General features: G+C 39.7%; 1 protein-coding gene across 3 annotated transcripts in view; it reads left to right on the plus strand.

Moving 5' to 3' along the window:
- LOC134342933 (regulation of nuclear pre-mRNA domain-containing protein 2-like) overlaps positions 1-21637 on the plus strand; it is a 92226-nt gene that overhangs the window by 56479 nt on the left and 14110 nt on the right. The window contains exons 4-10 of one of the 3 annotated variants that reach the window (XM_063041642.1): positions 1365-1421; positions 9168-9220; positions 10999-11125; positions 13275-13450; positions 14760-15042; positions 16606-16824; positions 21429-21632. In XM_063041642.1, the coding sequence (XP_062897712.1) occupies positions 1365-1421; positions 9168-9220; positions 10999-11125; positions 13275-13450; positions 14760-15042; positions 16606-16824; positions 21429-21632 (1119 nt within the window). The remainder of the gene's footprint in view (positions 1-1364; positions 1422-9167; positions 9221-10998; positions 11126-13274; positions 13451-14759; positions 15043-16605; positions 16825-21428; positions 21633-21637) is intronic. The other 2 variants (XM_063041643.1, XM_063041644.1) reach the window with 2 other exon arrangements.

Genomic DNA, 21637 nt, shown 5'->3' on the forward strand with positions numbered 1-21637 from the left:
GGGTCCACAGACCCTCAGTTAGTGGTAGGGGTGCATGGCATAAAAAGTTTGGGAACCTGTATAAATAAAAAAGCCAAATAAATAACTGGAGGTAATTTATTTTGTGGCATTGTTTATTTTAAAGTATAAAGTTGGATTGCATAGAGAACCTATAAATGTTCATTACAACATTATTAATCTTAAAAGTAGAATCTTACAAAAAACAAAATTCTGTGGAACTAGATCACTCAGCTACATAGGTAGAATTTGGGAAGCAGGAAGCAGCCAGTGAATGGTAGATAAAAAGGAAGGAGGAGAACTAATCATTGCCAAAAAATGGCAGAATCATCAAAAAGATAGGTAATTCAACGATGAGGAAATAATCCAGCATAGGAATTGGTGCCCATATCAATGAATCCTCAAAGTGGTCATGGAAGTTGATAGGGTTGTTAAGATGGTAAATGGATGTTTGCCTTCATTAGTCCGGGGATTGAGTTCAAGAGCTGTGAGATAATGTTGCAGCTGTATAAAACCCTGGTTAGACCACACTTGCAATATTGTATTCACTTCTGTTCGCCTCATTATAGGAATGATGTGGAAACTTTAGAGGGGGTGCAGAAGAGATTTACCAGGATACTGCATGGATTAGAAAGAATGTCTTATGAGGATAGATTGAGTGTTTTATTTTTTTGTCTTTGGAGCGAAGGAAGATGAGAGGTGACTTGATAGAGGTGTACAAGATGATAAGAGGCAAAGATCAAGTTCCTGCCTGATACCATTATAACTTGCTTTCTCCTAATAAAATGTTTTCCCATACAATCTGCTCCTGTCCCTCTCCAAGGCTATGATAAGGGTCAGGAAATTGTGGTTACTGTGTCCAGAATCTCTCCTACCAAGAAATCTTCCAACCGACCGGCCTAGTACTAGATCCAGTATGGCTTCTCCTCTAGTCAGGCTATTTACGTATTGTGTCAGGAATCCTTCTCAGACACTAAACCTTTTACATTAAGGAGTTGTTGATCAGTATTAGGAAGGTCAAGTTACCCACGACAACAATCTTGTTATTTTTGCACCTTTCCAAAATCTGCCTCCCAATTTTCAGTTTTGTGTCTCTGAGGAGCAGATTGGGAGGCATTTATCTAGAGTCATAAAATGAATAATTATTTATAATAGGAATGGTTCCCAAGTGGTTCGGTTACTAAGCTGATAACTGACTTAAACTGGAAACCCATTATAGTATCTGTGGTGGGGGGTGGGACTTAAATTCAGAGAATTAAATAAACCTGGAATTAAAAATATGGTTGACTTGTTGTAGAAACCCATCTAGTTCACCAGTGTTTTTTTAGGACAAGAAACATGACTTTCTCCTATGGTTTGGCCTGTAGATGTCTCCAGTGTGAAGTTTGTTAATTGTCCCAGCAAGTCACTCATTCCAAGGTCAGGTAAGCAAGAAATAATAAATATGGACCTCTCTGCCTATGTTGTGTGAACGAATAATGAGAAAAGATTTTGATAATGAGGCAAGGTGTGTTGAGTACACACTTTGGGAGAGATAGTGGAGCTGAAATGAAATCAACATAATTGTTTATGGTGGTAGGACAATTTTGCTTTTCCTTATCAGATAAAACAAATGTGCCTGGGATTAAAACAGAAAATGCTAAGGAAAACATGATACATTAGTTAACTCCACAGATGCTGTACAATTTACTGAGTGATCCTGGCACTTGCTGCTTTCAGTCTTTCAGTGTCTGTATCAGTAAGAAGCAATAGATGCCAGTCAGTCAGTGTGCTGCTGTTAAATGTGTGTGACACCATAGGAATCGAACAGCTTGGGCCTATTAAAGTCTGGAGAAGACATGCTCATTCTTGCTTTCCTACTTTATGATTTGTAGTTGTTGCAGAACAAGTTGTAATTTGTGCGAAGAAAACCAGTTTGCTTTTCATTAAGCTCCCCTTAACCAAATTTACTGTGCCAAATAAAAATAGCAATGGCACTGTGGGTACAGAATGGCGCTGCCTCTGTCTGCTCATTTGCAGGCCCTGGACATCGGTTTCGTCAATTGTATAGGTGGTTCCTTTGTAACATGATAATTGTGTACCAAACAAATCTCACTTCACCAATCACCTTGCAGCTCTTTATTTCACCCCTCCCCCGTTTCACCTGTCACCTGCCATCTTGTACTACTTCCTCTTCTCCCCTCACCTTATTCTGACCTCATCTCTCTCCCCCAGTGCTGATGAAGGGTCTTGATCTGAAACGTTGACTATTCACTCTTTTCCATAGATGCTACCTGGCTTGCTGAGTTGATCTGGCAATTTGTGTGTGTTGCTTGCTCTATAGAAACTTGGGTTACAGCACAACAAAAAGAAAAGCACAGATGTAAGCAGGTTTTCCTGAATGCGCTATAACCAATGCACTGTGGAAACGTTATAGCAGAACTACCTATACTTTGATTCATCATAGATTTCTTTGTCTTACTCATAAGTAAGTGCCGAGATATATTATTTAAAGTAACACAAAATTGCATCAGTGGAGATCTATTACTGCCAAAGTCTTTCCTTGGTAAAACTGAGAATGCTTTTAATGTGTGGTTAATCGGGCACTCAGATCAACACAAACCAACTTGGGCACAAACCAAGCACCAACAACATAAAAGTAATTCCTGTTCTTTGGCCAGCATATTGCAAGATTGTATATGTGATTTATACTGTATTCTTGTTGAAAGGTCAAGGAAGCACAGTGAATAACAGAACTGTGATCCTACCAAAAATGTGGTTGAAAAATCGTTGGAGCTTGCTGAACATTTATATTGTGGTGCTTACTAATACCTATTCCAATAGTGTTAACTTTGGTGAAAATTCAATCTGTATAGCAGATTTCCAATAATGAATCTGTAAATCGCAATATCTTCTGGTCTGTCCATCATACAATCAACTACAAATTTTAATCACCTCTTAATTGTTGGTGTGAAGCTTGGATTGAAACAGCAGCTGCTGGTAAAGTTCAGCCAATTGTGAGTTAAGCTCGGTGTGCCGATTCTGGCGAGTGAATTGGTCCACTGATTGCAGTAACCTACCAGCTGGCCATTCTTCTCATCTAACCATCTGACCTTAATCAATCTTGTTGACCTGTGAAGCAGAGTAACTGTTGTGTGCAGTTTCACCATCAAGATTAACTTTTTGCTTCCTCCTCTTCAACTTTGTAACATAACTGTTCTCATTGTCAGGATCAGACAATGAATAGCTTAGTGAATAGTTTCTCCTGGGTGAGCATCATGTTTGTGCCTTAAACCATTCTGTGACATTTTCTGCACGTAAAAATATAGCAGTTTTAGTGCTTAGGACAGTAGGAAGAATTGGGCACTGTAAAATGTATTAACAGGGCCAATAATGCACATTCTTGAATCATAATCTGGAGGGTGGAGGCAGTTTATCAATTATTGAATGTGCTGGGCAAAATCAAGAACTATGAAGCAGAAAAAATACATAATTTGTTGTCAAGGGAGTGATTTGCATTTAAAATGCTTGGAGGTGACTGATAAGAGTTGATGTCTGTTTCTGTTGGTTATCACCAGTGAAGACCATGAAGGGGGCCAGATGTTTTAGAACAAAATGTTTTTAATACTTACCACTTCCGTTCAGTGCAAATGCAAACAAAAATATTGTAGTGCAGTCTGGATCAATCTTGCAGAAAGATGTTAGAGTAAGCAGGCCCAAATTCCACCATTTGTCATTATTTTTAATGGGATGACGGACAGCTGATTTTACAAAAGTGAAAATGGGTATGGATGAAATTTCTGGCAGAAGGAAAGAAGTCTTCAAATTTTGATTATTTAAAAATGAAATTGAATATTTGGTGACATTTAATCTACTTTTGCTGTTCTGGTTTATTCATGAGGCTGACGAAGTTCAATTTCAAACATTGTTAGATTGTTGTGGACCTTGTTTCTACATTATAAAATAGTTTTCTCTGATATTGGAATGTCTCTGATATTTAATGAATTAAACCTTAAGCAAAGGATGTTCAGTTGATTATTCAGCTCTCAACACTTTTGTCTTTCTAACGTAATAGTTGTCTTTATTGAGCAACCTCTGTTGTTCCCATTACCCTAAAACTCCAGTGGAAATATTTACCTAAAGAAAACATTTCAGTTGTTGCATTTTCTTCTCTGACTGATTTAGGTGAAATAATCTAGAAAAATTTGCTTCATCTCTCTCCTTTCTGTTGTTTGCATTCAGCATACACTTACTCCCAAACACTAACAATTTAAACATCCTCTTCCAACTGGCCATCTCTGTGTATTAGTGGGAGGGATACTTGTTTGAGGATGGGGACAGGGGATTGGTGTGATGGCATGTTTGTGATGGGGTAAAAGTGGATAATCCTGACTCTGCTGTCAGAATCATTTGTCTTCAGAAATTGCTGCATGTTTGTTCAAAGCATGGTTCTGGGTTAGTTTTCATCTTCCATTGCAATCCACTGGGGCCAATTACAGAACACCTAATGCCCAGAAGACTCACCTCTGAGAGCTTCTGAAGAGACATGGCTTCAAAAGTTTCACAGCAAAGATGCACCAGTATGTCATAAGCAGACACTGTAGAGTCAAGGTTCTTAGCATACAAACCACAGGAACTGTGCTGTTGTAGTAAAAGAAAATCACATGTGGGTCCTGAAACTAAACGGCTCAATTCTTTCTCACTCTGTGTTGCTCAGCTTTTTGATTGTTAGTGATTTTCACTGTAGGTACCTCTGATAAAAACTTAAAGTTGCAAGGAAAAGTTTATGTACCCTTTGCAATTACCTGGTTTGCTGCATCAATTACTCATAAAGTGTGGTCTGATTTTCATTTAAGTCACAATAATAGACAAACACAATCTACCTAAACTAATAACAAACAAGCAATTGTACTACTTGTCAATACTGAGTACGCCATTTAAGCAATCACAGTCTAGGTTTAGTAAAGTATGTGAACCTCTGGGGTATTGCCTTCTACAAAAGCTATTTGGAGTCGTGTGCTCCAATCAATGAGATGGGATTGGAGGTGTGGGTTGTAGAGGTGCCCTGCCTATCAAAACACACACAAAATTAGGTTACTGATGGAGCCTGCTCTTCTTAAGAAAAATCTGATTACATCAGAATCAGGTTTGTTATCACCAGCATCTGTTGTGAAATTTGTTAACTTAGCAGCAGCAGTTCAATGCTATACGTAATATAGAAGAAGAAGAAAATAAATAGATTACAATACATATATAATGAATCAATTAAAAATTGTGCAAAAACAGAAATAATATATATTAAAAATGTGAGGTAGTATTCACGAGATCAGGATCCATTTTGGAATCGGATGGCAGAAGCTGTTCCTGAATTGCCTGATGGTAACAGTGAGAAAAGGCCATGCCCTGGGTGCTGGGGGTCCTTAATAATGGACACTGACTTTCTGAGACAGCGCTCCCTGAAGATACCCTGAGTACTCTGTAAGCTAGTATCCAAGATGGAGCTGACTAGATTCATGCAGCATGCCTCAATCAAAACAACTAGCATTTCTAAAGACCTGGGTGTTCATCGGTACAAAGAAAGGGAAAATGTCTACAAGTGGAGGAAATTCACTACTCTTGCTACTCTCCCTAGGAGTGGGCATCCTGCAAAGATCACACCAAGTGCACAATGTGCAATGCTGAAGGAGGTGAAAAAGACCCCAAGGGTCACAGCAAAAGACCTGCAGAAATCTCTAGAATTTGCTAAAGTCTCTGTTCATGTGGACACTAAAAACACTGAATGAGAATGGTTTTCATGGAAGAACACCATGGAGGAAACAAAAAAACATTGCTGCACGTCTCAAATTTGTCAAAGACCACCTGGATGTTCCACAACACTTCTGGGACAATGTTCTGTGGACAGATGAGATAAAAGTTGCACTTTTTGGCAGAAATGCACACCGCTATGTTCGGAGGAAAAAGGGCAGTGCACACCAACACCAAAACTACATTCCAACTGTGAAACATGGTGGAAGTAGCATCATGGTTTGGGCCTGCTTTGCTGCCTTAGGACTCGGGCAGTTTGCAATTGTTGAGGGAACAATGAAATCAAAATAGTTTCAAGTCATTTTCCAGAAGAATATTAGGGTAACAGTCAGTCACCTAAAGGTTAAAAAGTTGGATGATGCAGTAAGACCATGATCCAAATCACAAGAGTAGATCAACAACAGAATGGTTTAAAAAGAAGAAAATTTGTGTTTTAGAATGGCCAATTCAGAGTCCATAGCTTAACCCAGTTGAGATACTGTGGCATTATCTGAAGAGGGCTGTTCATGCAAGGTATTCCAGTAATATTGATACAGGTTTCCCCCGCCATCCGAAGGTAGAGCGTTCCTATGAAATGGTTTGTAAGCCAGAATGTCGTAAAGTGAAGGAGCAATTACCATTTATTTATATGGGAAAAATTTGTGAGCGTTCGCAGACCCAAAAAATAACCTACCAAATAACGCATAAAACCTAAAATAACAGTAACATATAGTAAAAGCAGGAATGATATGATAAATACACAGCCTATATAAAGTAGAAATACTTTTCTACAATCATTGCCACACTGTTCTCCGTAGCGAAAATCTCACACAAGCGCTCTTGGCAGAAACACGGCGCAAGCGCTCTCGGCAAGAACACTCTCTCCAGTAACCTTTAAGCTATGAAGCTGCCAAATCATACCAAATAACATATAAAAATACACAGCCTATATAAAGTAGAAATAATGTATGCACAGTGTAGTATCACGGGAATCAGGAAGAGAGCGCAGAGCACACTGATGATGATGTGTTAGGCTGAGTTATCGGAGGCTGGGGTGGTGCAGTGGTCCCTAACCTCCAGGCCGCTGACCGATACCGATCCACGGAGAATGCAGCAGTCCAGCAGTGGCCAGGACGCATCCAGCACATCTTTAAGAAAAAAGCCGAAATAAACAAGCTAATTAATTACGTGCTGGGCGGCACCTAATTAATTAACACACATCAAAGTTGCTGGTGAACGCAGCAGGCCAGGCAGCATCTCTAGGAAGAGGTTCAGGCCGAGACCTGAAAGGTTTCGGCCCGAAACGTCGACTGTACTTCTACCTAGAGATACTGCCTGGCCTGCTGCGTTCACCAGCAACTTTGATGTGTGTTGCTTGAATTTCCAGCATCTGCAGAATTCCTGTTGTTTACCTAATTAATTAGCTTGTATATTTCAGTTTTTTTCTTACAGATGTGCTGGGTGCGTCCCGGCTACCGCTGCATTCTCCACGGCCCAGGGGTTGGGGTGGCGGGACACTGGGGTGTCATCTCATTGTCATCTGTTTCCATCAGGGCAGGCAGGTCATCCTCTATCTCAAAATGATTAATTATGTCTAGTTTTACGCTGAGTGTAAAACTTGCTAACGGCTGCTCACACGCACGTGTTTAAGCAATGCCAGCTAGAATGCAGTTCTGGGGAAGAAGCTTAGCTGCTCGGGGCGCGCGCTGCCTTTTTTTGTAACAGTGTAAACACCGTTAGCGAAAACGGGTAACTAATGTAGGTCTTTCGTAACTGCGAGGTTTCGTAAAGCAAACATTCGAAAAGCAGGGGACACCTGTATTAAATACGTCTGTGGCATGCTACCACCTGCACTGGACCCCCTTCAACTCTCCTACTGATGGAATTGGTTTACCGATGATGCCACAGTACTACACATTGGCCTAACTCAACTGGAGAAGAGGAATGCATATGTTAGACTGCTGTTCCTGGACTACAGTTCAGGTGTTCAACACCACAATTTCCTCCAGACTTGACAGGAAGCTCAGAGACCTTGGCTGGCACCCCAGGTTGTGCAGCTGGATCTTGGACTCCCTCTCAGATCGCTGACAGGTGATAAGGATGGGTTCCTTCACCTCTGACCCTTAACACAGTTGCCCCCAGGCTTGTCCTCTACTCCCTTACATGCACAACTGTGCTGCCACACACAGTTCCAATCTGCTGATCAAATTTGCAGATGACAGGACATTGATTGGCCTTATTTCTAGTGGTGATGAGACAGCCTGCAGAGGAGAGGTTAACATCCTGACACAGTGGTGCTAAGATAACAACTCTCCCTCCGTGTCCAAAAATCAAAAGAGTTGATTGTGGATTACAGGAGGAACTGAGACAGGCTCACTCCGATCAACATCAATGGGACTGCATTTGAGAGGGCGCATAGTTTCAAGTTCCTCGGTGTACACATCACTGAAAGATCTCACCTGGACTGTACACACTGGTTGTGTGACAAAAAAAACACAACAGCGTCTCTTCCACCTCAGGTGACTGAAGAAGTTCGACATGAGCCCCCAAATCCTCAGGCTTTCTGCAGGGAACATTGAGAACATCCTGACTGGCTGTATCACTGCCTGGTATGGGAACTGCACTAACCTTGATCGCTGGGCACTGCAAAGAGTGGTGAACTTCCCTCCATTGAGGACATTTACAACAGCAAGTGCATAAAGAAGGCCTGGAAGATCATTGGGGAGACTAGTCACCTCAACCATAAACTGTTTCAGCTGATTCCATCTGGCAAACGGTACCGCAGCATTAAAGCCATGACCAACAGGCTACGGGACAGTTTCTTTCTACAAGCCATTAGACTTACAAATTCACATGTCTGTATATTGTGAAGGAGTCATAATGCAAAGATTTTTACTCCCTCACGTTGTGGGATGGATGTAAAATTTAAATAAATAAATTCAAATAGAATCCCAGAAAGTTTTGTTTGGAAGAATGGTCTACAGTTCCTCCTCATTGTTGTGCAAGTCTGATCAGCAGCTACAGGAAATACTTTAGTGGAGGTTATTGCTGCTAAAAGAGGTTCTACCAGTTATTAAATACAAGGGTTCATATACTTCTTCCAGCCTGGACTGTGAATGATTAAACAATGTGTTCAATAAAGATATGTTCAATTGTTTGTAATTAGTTTAGACAGATTGTGTTTTTATATTATTGTAACTTAGATGAGAATCAGACCATATTTCATGAGTGAGTAATGCAGAAAGCAGGTATTTGCAGGGGCTCAAAAACCTTTTCTTGCATCAGTATATTTGTCTGTTCACTGATACTAACTAGTGATATCTTACTAACAGCAATGTATGCATGCCTGTGTTTCAATGGCACTATCATGTGCACAACTGATTTTGTCTTTCTATTTTCCCTTGCAGTGAGCAGTAAAACAAGAGTAGTTGTGAAATCCAAGATACTAGCTGAATTCAGGGTGAGTCTGTATTTTATTCCATGAGGATCTCGACCCAAAACCTTTCCGAACACAGTTCAGTTCCTCCAACAGATTCCTGCTTCTGTAGTCTCTTTGGTTTGCATCTATTTTCGTACATCCAATCTCTCCAGTTCCTGAAGTTTGGATTTCTCGGGTACATTTGTCATTGGAAGTTATACTGCAGAGCCTGTTCCTATATTGTCATTTCTGCCTTTGGATTATGAGAGGTATCATCGCCGCATCCAATTATTTTCTCATCTGAATCCCCTACACACAACAACAAGCTGCATTTTTCTAGTGACTTTAAATCTTCACACTGTGAATATAATTATCCACATTACTGTGTTAAAGGGATTTATTCAAATATTCTTTAGATTCATAGTTACTAAAGAAATATTTGTTAATATTCCTCATCTTGACATGATTACTAAAGTCAGATTTTTTTTCCATAAAAAGAAACCAAACTGCAAGTATTTGATAGATTTAACATTTTAACTTCCCCCATGGATATCACTACAGATAAGGTTGGAGTAAACCATCCTTTATGAGCCAATGCTGCTCGTTGATGAGTTTAAGACACAAGATCTCATCGGCTGATGAGATTGATAGAAAGAGCCATTAGAAAACGTTTCAAAATTGGCCCATGATATAGAAATAAGTGGAAGGGTATACTGTGGTGTGTGTGTGTGTGTGTGTTTTTTTTTGTGTGTGTGTGTGTATGTGTCTGTCTGTCTGTCTGTCTATCAGGCATGTCTTACTTGTAGTTAAGAAAGCAACTGGCATTAAAAGATGTTGGAGTTTTACAAAAGTTTTAGTCCCTGGTAAATATGCAGTAACATTGAAGGCAGTACAAAGAATGTCCACTAGTTTATTTTCTGGAGTGACATTTAAGATTCTAATGCTTGACAGGGTAATGTTGAGATGTTTTCATTTGTGATTGAGCCTTGAATGAGGTGATATGTGTCTTTTAGAGGGTGGTGATAGAAGCAGGATCATTAGAACTAGTTAAAGTGGAGGTAGATAAATATTTGGTAGGTCAGGGAACAGGGGAGGTCATATAGAGAGAAGGCAAGCAGGTTGGTGGGGCCTAGTGGCCTACTGCTGCTGTTTCTCATGTTCATTGTCATGTGGTGAGCCCATAATTGAAAAATCTGATTACTGATCCTTAGAAATTCTAAATCTCTGCATCCAATTTAGAACTCAGTAAGTGTTGTCATTGTTACAGTTGCAATGAACAGGAAAGCTGTTGAATCTAGTCTTTCTCAAAAAGAATTTTATTTGCAATCTGCATGCAACCTGATTTCACAAAGAGCCAGCATGCAACAATCAAGTAGTCTTCAATTTTAAGAGATGCTGGGTACTGGTGAGAATTCCATATTCTTTGGAAAATATCTCTGTGAATTTTTGCATTCACCTAAGAGAGTGAGCAAGGCACTGTGGGAAAATGCACCATTTTTGGTGCAACACTCCTCTGGTGTTTCATTGGGAGTGTTGCTAGCCATTTTCCTGATGGTGAGCCTTGAACTTATGAACAAGTGATTCAAAATGCAAGGGTGTACCCACTGAACCACATCCTACAGATTGAGACAAAGTAAATTTGAATCCTCCTTTGTCCAGATTAAGCAATTAGCTTTGCAATTCTTTGAATGTATTTCACTGCTCTTCCATATCTAGAGTGGATTTTCTCACCTGGCTTGTGAATGTCCATTGCAAAGGGTGAGATGGAACATTGGGAGTTTAATCACCATTTCATAGAAGCTGGGTGTTTTCTTTTGCAGCCTGCAGCACTGATTGATCAGCTGGGGTCATACAAACAAGCTGAGGATGAGCGGGAGTTCAAAGAGAAACAACTTGGGACACTCCGTGTGGATGTCTGTAGCACAGAGACTCTGAAGAGATTGAAAGGTAAAGCTGTGAATTGTTCGAATACCTGCAGATTATTTGTTATGGAGAGGGGTTTGAACTCTTGTTTTATGTGGGTCCTTTGAGTTGACCCTGAGTTTGCCCATTTTCACACTGCTTTGCTACTTTGTTCTGGTGGCCCCAGTCATGCTGTTCGTACTGTATATGCTGCTGATCTCTGCATGAGGTCCAGCAACAGAGCTTCAAACAGCATATCTGGTCTCAGGTCCTATGCTGGGTTGGACTTCAGCTGCTTCGTTTGAATGCTGATTGTGAGGGTGCGGAGTGGAATAGGTATGTATATTAAAAAAAACTTTGTTCATCTGATTTTTCTAGCTGTTAAATGTTTCTGAATATCAGGGATATCAGAAGCAATGATAAAACTTTAAAATAAGGTAGATCTGGGATGGGGCTTTGCTAAAAGGTTTACAGAGGAGTTTGAAGGCAGTAAAAAAAAACAGATGCTGGAGGAACTCAGGAGATCAAGCATCAACATCTGTGCAGGTCAATACCAGGACGGTACATGTTCCACTGCAGTGGCTTCTCAGAGCCTTGCTGTTCAAATGTGGGATGGTCCTAACCTTGTGTATCTGTGGGTAAGTAAATTGAAAATGTGAGACACAAATAAAGCCCAATATAGGAAAATCTAGGCTTAGGTTAGGAATCATTGACTTATTTCTTGAGATGTGGTTCTCCTACTTGGGTTAGCATCCAACCTGTGATTGCAGTGCTAAAGTTCAAAGTTACCATATTCTAGCTTGAGCAGCACAGTAGTGTACCGGTTAGCACAGTGACTTTACAGTGCTAGTGATCACCAGTCTCACCCCTGTCTGTAAGGGATTTGTACGTTCTACCCATGATCGTGAGTGTTTCCCCTCTGGTGCTTCAGTTTCTTCTCACTTTTCAAAGATGTACAGGTTAGGGTTAATAAGTTGTGGGCATGCTATCTTAGCACCAGAAGCACTGCGACACTTGCAGGCTGCCCGGCACAATTCTTGGACTATGTTAGTTGTTGATACAAAACAACACATTTCTCTATGTCTCAATGAACATCATCTTCATCATGATGTGTTGTATGATGTGGACAATTGTGGCCTTCCATCTGTCTTTAATCTGAGAAGTTCTAATAAGCTCTTCAATGTGTCAATGTACATGAAATAGAAAGTTAACCTTATCTGAAGATTCATTTACTTGCCAGCATTTACAGGAATAAAATAAATACAATGGAATGTTTATGAAAATCTATACATAAATAAAGACTGACAGAACAACTACTGTGCAAATGAGAAAAATACTGAGGACCTGAGTTGTAAAGTGTCCTTGAAAGTGAGTCTCTTGGTTCTTAAAATCAGTTCAGAGTTGCGGTGAGTGAAGTTGGATTGTGACAGTTGTAGAGTAATAACTGTTCCTGAACCTAGTGTTGTGGGACCCAAGGCTTCTGTACCTCCTGCCCGATGGTAGTAGCAAGAAGAGGGCGTGGCCTGGATTGTGGGGATCCTTGATAGGGATGCTGATTTTTTGAGGCAGTGCTCCATGAAAATGTGCTCAGTGGTGAGGAGGGTTTTACCTGTGATGGACTGGGCAGTATCCACCACTTTCTGTACACTTTTCTGTTCCTGGATGTTGGTGTTTCTATACCATGCTGTGATGCAACCAATTAAGATACTTTCCATTGTGTGTCTGTTGAAGTTTGTCTAAGTTAACAGAGACAGTTAAAGAGAATTTGCAGTTTAAAGAACATTACTTCCAGACTTCTCTGCCAATAAGGTGCCTTAATGGTGAAATAGTTGTAATCATGGAGGAAGCAGGGGAAAATTTAAACTATGCACAGCCAAAAATGCATGGGAATTATTGGTGAGAAATATGGACGATGGACATGTAAATGGTTATATAAAGCTGCTTAACATGTATAAATTTTGAATTTCTTTGTAGTTTTGAATAATATATAGTGAGAATTAATATATTGTGGTAGGGAAACAGTTTGTCCATCTTGTTATCTCTGAACAATCAAATTTGTTTGAGTGATTTTAGAATGAATCTCTCTCCATCTCCCTTGATGCATTTCTCTGGTCCTTCGAAAAGCCAGCCTTAATTTTATGTTGAACAATCCTAACTAACTTGTACAATGTAATGTTTAATTCTCATTTTACAGATCGTGCTGGAGGAAAACGATTTTCCAAAGATTTTGAAGAATCCAGTTCTAAATTAGAAGATTTCTGTGCGGAGCTTGAGAGGGAGGTGAAGAAGACCCCACCACTAATTGAAGCTCTAGAAAATGCAGAAATATTCTATGAGGCTCAGTACAAGGAGGTGAAGATTGTGGCAAATGTACGTATCTTTGTAAGAACTCATGCCGAACTTGTATGTGTATCCCGTACCAAAGTCATTTACTGTCCAGTTCGTTGTTTTTTTTTTGAACTTCTATCTGTTATGGTTTTTTTTTGCAAAGCTTAGTTTAGCCTTGTTCCAGAGTTTCTGAACAAAGTTTTTGTATCAACTTCCATTTCCTTCATAATGCCACATATACTAATTAAACCTCAGCCTCTTGGTTCCGGAAGAATAGAAACCTGAATGTATCAAGTATTGACCAGGCAAGTAAGCAATGAATTTCCAGTGTGTGCCAGTGTTACCTTATTACATAACTAGGAAACAGCAGACACTGTTCAAACCATTTAGCTTGCTTCCTATTCCTATTTTCCATGATTGTGCCTATTTGTAGATTCCACCCAGGAGGCTTTGTTTCATCACGGGGATCAGAAGGTAAGCATAATCCCCCTTAGATTTAGAGTGTCAAAAGGCCTGCCTCTTCAAATTCCTTATGACCTCTTAACACCTAGAGGACCAAGGCAGCAAATGGGTGGAAAGGCCACCAGATACAAGTTCTCATACACTTGCTGCTTCTTTATCACTATCTTAATCATAGAGTCCCTTCAGCTCCAGTATTCTGTTACTGCAAGGTGTACTATATATCACTCCTTGGTGGCAGTTCAGGAAAGTTCCTTTAATATCATCTCCCAAACCCAAACCAAGGTCAGCACTCATGTAATAATCACACTGTATTGATAGCAGTAATTGAGTTGTATGCTTGATGAATATATTTGTGACATTCCTGCCAATTACAGTGTAGGGAATACTGATTAAACTTATTTCCCAGCTTTCTTCCTACTTTTTCTTATGCTGTATGGTTAAGTACTGCATAGGAGCTTGGTTTGCTGGTGCTATTAGAGTTTCTCTCATATTCCAACATTACATAAACCGAGAGATGTTGCCAATGTGAAGATAATACATACTTTGTTATGGATGGATGGTCTTTCTAACCAAACTTAGATCAAGGGAACTAGCCAGTATGATCACTTGCAAGTGACTACCTTCTGACTAGTCTTGATTTGTTACTTTTGTTCCTCCCTGTGCTGTCTTTTCTCTTCTAGTAGCCGTTGGTTATTTAGTCGAGGGTATTGTCCCACAGATACCATTATCCTCAGTAACTGGCTGTTTTTGTTTTTTCTTCCTGTCACAAGTATCCTCTTCACTTCCAATGTAATCTTCATTTCTTCTGGAGTAAACCAGGCCAATAGGAGAAGCACTGTGTCTATGTGATTCATTGTTTGCCTCTTTGCTATTGATTACTTCCTTACAGGCCTATAAGACATTCGCTAACAGAGTCAACAACTTGAAAAAGAAGTTGGACCAGCTGAAAACAACCCTTCCTGATCCAGATGAGTCTCCCATTCCATCTCCAAGCATGGATGCTCCATCACCAACGGGCTCTGAGTCCCCTGTCCGCCCTACAGAGGAGGCTGTTGCAGAGCTGGTTGAAGAGAGCCCGAGGTCACCACTGCCTGAGGCTTCAGGTGATAACTGTGATGTTGAGGACATGGAGCTTTCGGATGACGAAGCTGCAGAAGCATCGAACATAATAGGTATCAAGCTTAGCAATTATCAGTGGCACAAAGCAGGCCTTCCGGCCCACCTAACATTTCTTCCCCCTGTCACAGCCTTCCAGTATACTTTCCATTTTTTTCTCCGGTTTGTTTGACCACTGCCTTATGGTGTCAAGTTTTACCCTCGTATCTTTGTAATTCCTTTGTGGATTTATTGTTATTAATGGACTATTGTAATTGTTTCCCATCACTGAACATATTGCCTCCCTCTCCACCTCATACAGTCCATTCATATTGCACAAGGTCATCTTTCCACCTCTTTTTTACAGAATCCTTAATCTTTCTTGCTCACTGTTGTCTCAGAACTAAAGGTAGTAAGTGCTAGAATCAGTCTGCATCTGTGAGGAAGAACAATGTTAAAGTTTTAGCCCTTGACTTTTTGTGTCTTGTGGCGACATCAATCTACACATTTTTTATACTTCTTCTAGTGTTACCGTGTATATAAAAAAAATATTTGCGCTTATACACAGTATTTTGAGCAGTCTGGTCACAACATCTCAATGTTAACTTCTGTAGCCCTGAAAATCAGTATTTTGTTTACATCGTAAGTGTTTGGTGGCACTTTTAATGATGTGCTCATCTATGCCCTTACTATTTTAGTCTTATTGGATAATTTTAATAGACTGTTTTCAAGAATGGAAAACTTTACTTTTCAAGTCAGAGTGCGTCCTTTAATAAGACTCTTAGAGTTTTTGTTTCTCTGATCTGAGTGTAGTTACCCAGATTGAATGCTATCTAACACCCTCAATCTCACAGCATGTTTCAACCTAACAGGTTTTTTCTTGCCTGACACGCTCAGAATTCTGGAAGAAGTTCCACAGAGTTTGACTTATTAGGAAGAGTCAGTTGACAGAAATGCTAATGCTAAAAAAAATTCAGCATTCAGAAGTCTTCTATGATCCTTTTGACCTCAGCTGGGTCCATTAATCTGCGACAGTCAGAATTTCACACAAAGTTTCTGCAGTGTCTGTGCCTGAAATCAAACCTCACCTTCAAATCATGTTCAAAAACATTTTCTCATGAATAGTCCAGCTCATTGCTTAACACTCAGTAATGATAGAAAGTTGCAAATATTGGTAGCTTGGGTTGGCTATTTAGAAGTTTGGTTGATCACTGAGCTTGGTAAAATGTTTGCAGGTGTTCGGCTCCGGTTGAGAAGCCATTAACTGCGCACAGGTAATAGCTTCTTGATTGGAGCTGAAATGTCTGCAAATGTTTTACTAAGCTCGGCAACCAACAAAACTTTCACTCAGCAAAGAAGTTAGGCCCCTCCTTGTATTGCAGTATATCTAGTGAGTGCACTCACTGCAGGACTGGTGGAATCGGAGAAATTCTACTGTTGGCAACATGCAGCAGTGAGATGGAAAGATCATGATTGTTCCTCATTTCCATTGGAAGGAAGAAATGGGGTCTAACTGCTCCATCATATGACAATGCTAATATATCTGAGCACAAGATAGCAGTATTCCACAAAGAACAGGATGGGAGGATATTTGCAGCTCACAGAATTTGAACCTTCTTCTTTTAATTGTTGCTGTCTAGCAGTGGAAAGAGACGAGAAGAAAGAGGAATCCAGTCCAAACACACCAGCAGCAAGTGCAAGCCCACAGCCAGAAAAGGCTTCAATTCAAGCAGACAGCAGCACACAGGCAAAGGGTAGCACCATAACACCACCCCTGGGCCTGCCAAACCTGGCAAATATCGACTTGGGCAAAATTAGTTCTATCCTTAGCAGCCTGACAACAGCCATGAAGAACACAGGTGAGACACAGAGGCTTTGCCACACACCACCTCAAAAGGAATTACTCAGAAGTTGTTCATGGCAATGGGTTGCATGTTTTAATATTTACCCATTTTGCAAAGAGGTTTTGTTAATTAATTAGCAGTCTTACAAGTCAGTTTAATTTGGGTTTGCTTCTTTAGAGATTACCTGCAAACTAAGTTTGTGCCTTCAGAACCATTCTGCGACTTAAGCATATCATTGAAGATGACAGTCCACTGTAGTAGTGACTGCGTGGTGCATTGACAGCACTTGTGTGCTTCGAATCAGTTACACTCAGCATTTTCATATGTGGTTATGAGGGTTCTATGTTATTAACTGAAGAAAATCTTAAAACTGATAAATTAATGTCTCATTGTTCATGGGATCTGTGCCAAACAGCAATTCTTTAAGCTTGAACAAACTTCTTGAGATAATATGTAGTGCTATATAAATTAGCAATTTACTTTGTCTTTGATTGTTGGGAGTTCAGAAGCAAAATCCATTGAAACAGTAAATTTTCTTTGAATGTGAGAAAGTGTCACTCCCTTGTGCTGTTCTCTGCTTTTAGTTGAGTCATGTTTGGGGCATGCAAGAAGGAGTGTTCTAATTGATCTGTAGCTAACTCAAGAAGGCTAAATAATGCATTACATTTTGAAATTTTCCCAGAACGTCTTTCTTACATTTAAAGTTTGATTGTAGTTTGCAATAACAGACCAAATTGTGTCATTTTATCTGCAACATATGGGTTAATGTAGTTTGGGTGTAAATTATCATCCTGAATTATAAGAAGTTGCTCGTGGGCAATCAGTTTGATGATTTTATTACTAAGGAAATGTGGAAACAAACCATTCTGCAAACAAGTTAAAGGTACTGTTGATTGTCTATAAGATAATGAATGTGCAATTTAGTATAAAATACAGTTATTCTGGAACAAACTGAATTGACTTTAAAAAAGCATCTTAGAAATTGCATTCCTGCTATTTGTAACACATGCTGGTGATGACAGGATTTCTATTTACTTCCTCTTGGGTAAAGAGGCGGGATGAATAGAGATTCTGAGAAGGAACCTGGATTAGAAGCAGCCTCGGAGAATACAAAGGAACTGAATAAGTAATTTTTATAGTAAACCATGAGAAAATGGTCAAAGGGACATTAAAGTCCAAATGATGTCAAACAGTAGAATGTCAACATATTAGTAGTGGTAATCCAATTTGGGTATAACATTAAGTCTGGTCAATGAAATTAATTGATAAAACGACAGAACTTTGTGTTTTCAATTTGAGTTTTGTTCAGTCAGAAAAAACTTTAACAAAACACACGAACAGTACTACCTCCTAATCATAGTAGAAAAGAAAAAGCGTTGATGTGCTCACAGATTACATTTGTAGGGTGTTCATTGAGGTTAATAGTCCTTGTGTACAGGGTGAAATCATTTCCCAACTTTATAATGATACAAGCCATCCTATTCAGTAACCATTAATATAACTGTATTGAAGCAGGGGGCACTTCTACTTCAATCTAACAATGTGACCAGAGGTAAGGGTTGCAAATCAAACAAAAATACCCATTCTCTTAATGGATGCCAAAAAGTTTCCTTTAAGGCTTCTGACCTTCCACAAGTAAGCTCTGTTCTGTGATTATTTTGTGGAAGGAGTGATGAAAGAAGCTTGAAATTAAGTTGATTTCAAGAAAAGAGTGATAATGAACATAAAACAAATGTAAAAAAAAATTTGTGTTGGTATGTGAACAGGAAAAATGTTGGAAAAGGAGAAGTGGGCTTATCAGAGACCAGAAAAGAAGTTTACTCAGAGTGAGTGGGAATGACTCAGGTATTAAATGAGTACTTTATAATGGCCTTCACCAAGAGAAAAAGCAGTACTGAAGTCCCAGCGAAGGTAGGTGTAATCAGGATTGTGGATGGGAGCAGAAGTCGATGAAGAGTTTTAGAAAGTTTTATCTCTCAATAAAGGTGGTAAATCACCTCATCTAGGTGGGATATATTCCAGATTGATGAAGGAAGTAAGATGAATTTGTAGAAGCCACTGGCTATAATATTCTGAACTACTATAGATTTGGGTGTGATGTCTGAAAAACTTGCAAATATTACATCCTGTTCAAAAATAGATGTAGAGGTGGAGTTATCAAAAGACTTTTAGTTACACCTTGATAGTGGGAGAACTACTGGAAACCATTGGGGATAAAATTAGAGACAAGATTAATGTCACAGTAACTCATTTTACAAAATGTTACAAGACTAAAAGCTGTGAATTAATAGCATTTGTGGCAGCAATGAGAAAGATTCAAAATTCAAGGTTGTTCAATGTCATTCCTTATACACGTGTGTAAAGGAGAATGAAATAATCGTTCACCGGATCCAATGCTGCACAAAAAACACAAAGATAAATAACACAGTAATAATAAAAAACAATAAATATAAATATGTACAATAGCAAATATACTTAAGTTGACTATATGTCCATTAAGTGACTCTAGGCACAGGACTGTCTGTACATAAGGTGACTGGGGTGTGTGGCAGGAGTTAGTGCATGGAAGTGTTCATCAGCCTTCCTGTTTGGGGAAAGTAATTGTTTTTTGACTCTAGTGGTCCTGGCGTGGATGTTATGTAGTCTCCTCCCTGAGGTGAATGGACAATCAGTCCATGAGAAGGGTGGAGGGGATCCTTCATGATGTTATTGGCACTTTTCCAGCATGTTTTTGTATATATGTCCTTTATGGTGGATAGGTTAGTGCCAGAGATGTGTTGGGCAGTTTTGATTATGACAATAGGCTGTGTTACAGAACAATAAGACATCAGAGCAGAATTAGGATATTCGGTCCATTGAGTCCTCTCCTTCATTCCATCATGGCTGATTTATTATCCCTCTCAACCCCATTGTCCTGCCTTCTCCCCAAGGGGACAATTGATGAAAGCCTTTTTTTGAACTGGAGGAAAATGGAGCTCCCTAAGACTTGGTACAGAAACTATTGATTTCTTAATGTATATTGATAATTTGGACCTAGTGAAGAGGGCAGAGTTCCCAAATTTACTCATGAATCAAAGATTGAACAGTGAGGAGAATGGCAAAAGACTTCAAGGAGATGTAGGCAGACTGGTGGAGTAGATAGCAGATAAATACTAAAAGATCTGGGAGGATATGTCTGATGTGGTTATTGAAATGGTTAGATTTGCACAGGTTCCTGAATATTACACTTAGTGGCAAGAAAGTCGTGATTGTCAGCACTAGTTCACCCTCTGCTGGAGTACTGTGTCCAGTTCTGGGCACTATACTTTGAAAATATTGTAAAAGCTTTGAAGAGGATTGCAGAAGTTTGCCAAGATAGTTAGGATCGGGGATTTGATGGACAGTTGCTTCGTTTGGTTGAAGTTGAGGTGGAATCTGTTAGAGGTATTAAAATCATGAACAGTCTAGACACAGAGATAGAGCAATTGTTATTGTCTGAGGGAGTCAAGAACCAGAAAGTAGATAGAAAGTAATTGATAATTGGGCCAAAAGTGCTATGTCTGTTAAATGTCATGAGTATTTAAGATCTGGAAAGTACTGCCAGGGATGTTGAGTGGACACATGGTGAGTCAGGATTTCTTTGGCTTGCCTGCCCCTTCAGGAGCCTGTTACCATAGCCCAGCATGAATTGGGAGTGACCACAACTAACCATGGGTGGGATGGTAAGGGTGAATGTGAAGCAGACTGTTGCCGTGTTTTTTACTCATCTCCATTGTACTGAATTGGACTGGTTAGTAACAAAAGAAATAATCATTCCTTAATAACTTGATTTTTTTTGACCAGACAAGGATTAAATCAGGGTGGCTCTCCTTTTGTTGAAAATGTCTGTGACTGTAGGTAGGTGCTACAATTTTGCATTATTATCATGGAAACAGGTAGGTTTGGAATTGTTGCACTGAGTCACAGATTTATAAGAAATATTCATTTTTTTCACTGATGTTTTACAGAATATAGTTTGAAAACACTAACATTCCAAGGTTGTGGATAGAATATTAAAAAATATGTTTGGCCTGTGAAATGTTTGTACTCTAAAGAAAATTCTTTTGTTTTTCCAAATAGCATAGGGTCAATGTCTGTGGGTTGGAAGCAGTTTGAAGAATTTAAGAGCATCATATAAGAAGCAGATTACATTACTTTTGTTCCCATGTACTGACAACCATGGTAATTAGTGACACTAATCTGCTGGGTAAGCCATACTCATCAGTTGAGGACCTTACAGCTTTTTAAGCATTACTATTGGATAACAGAGTATGGACATAAATCGGGTAACATCCCACTGAACTCTGCCAGAATATGTGATCGTGGGACCAGACCTCCCCTATGTAAATCCACGTCGTCTTCTAGGTAACTTGGATGAGCACATCCAGCCTGAACTAATTCTTTCAGCAAGTATTGGCAGATTTGGGTAATGCCATCTCTAATGTTACAATTCAAATAATGTTTGACATGAGACTACGTTAGGTGAATGTTGGTTGTTTGAAGGATGAAATTGCCTTGAAGTGTTTTAATTTTTGTTCCATTCCGTTGCCAGGTTGTCTTGTTACTGAACTTGTCAGATTTCTCTTTCTTGCCCTCTGCAGTCAGCCCAGTGATTGGTCAAACACCTGTTCCAGTGGCTTCTCCTGGAGCTCAGTCGAATACTGGCCAAAAGGCCCCTGTTCAGAAGCCTTCTCCAGTTCCTCCCAATCCTTTGGCAAGCATCCTGTCAAAAGTTGAATTAACTCCAGAGAGCATCTTGTCAGCACTCAGCAAGAGCCAGGGGTCTTCCGCTCCTGCACTGCAAGGTAAA

The sequence above is a fragment of the Mobula hypostoma genome, chromosome 2, assembly GCF_963921235.1.
Source record: "Mobula hypostoma chromosome 2, sMobHyp1.1, whole genome shotgun sequence".
In the NCBI taxonomy this organism is placed as follows: domain Eukaryota; kingdom Metazoa; phylum Chordata; class Chondrichthyes; order Myliobatiformes; family Myliobatidae; genus Mobula; species Mobula hypostoma.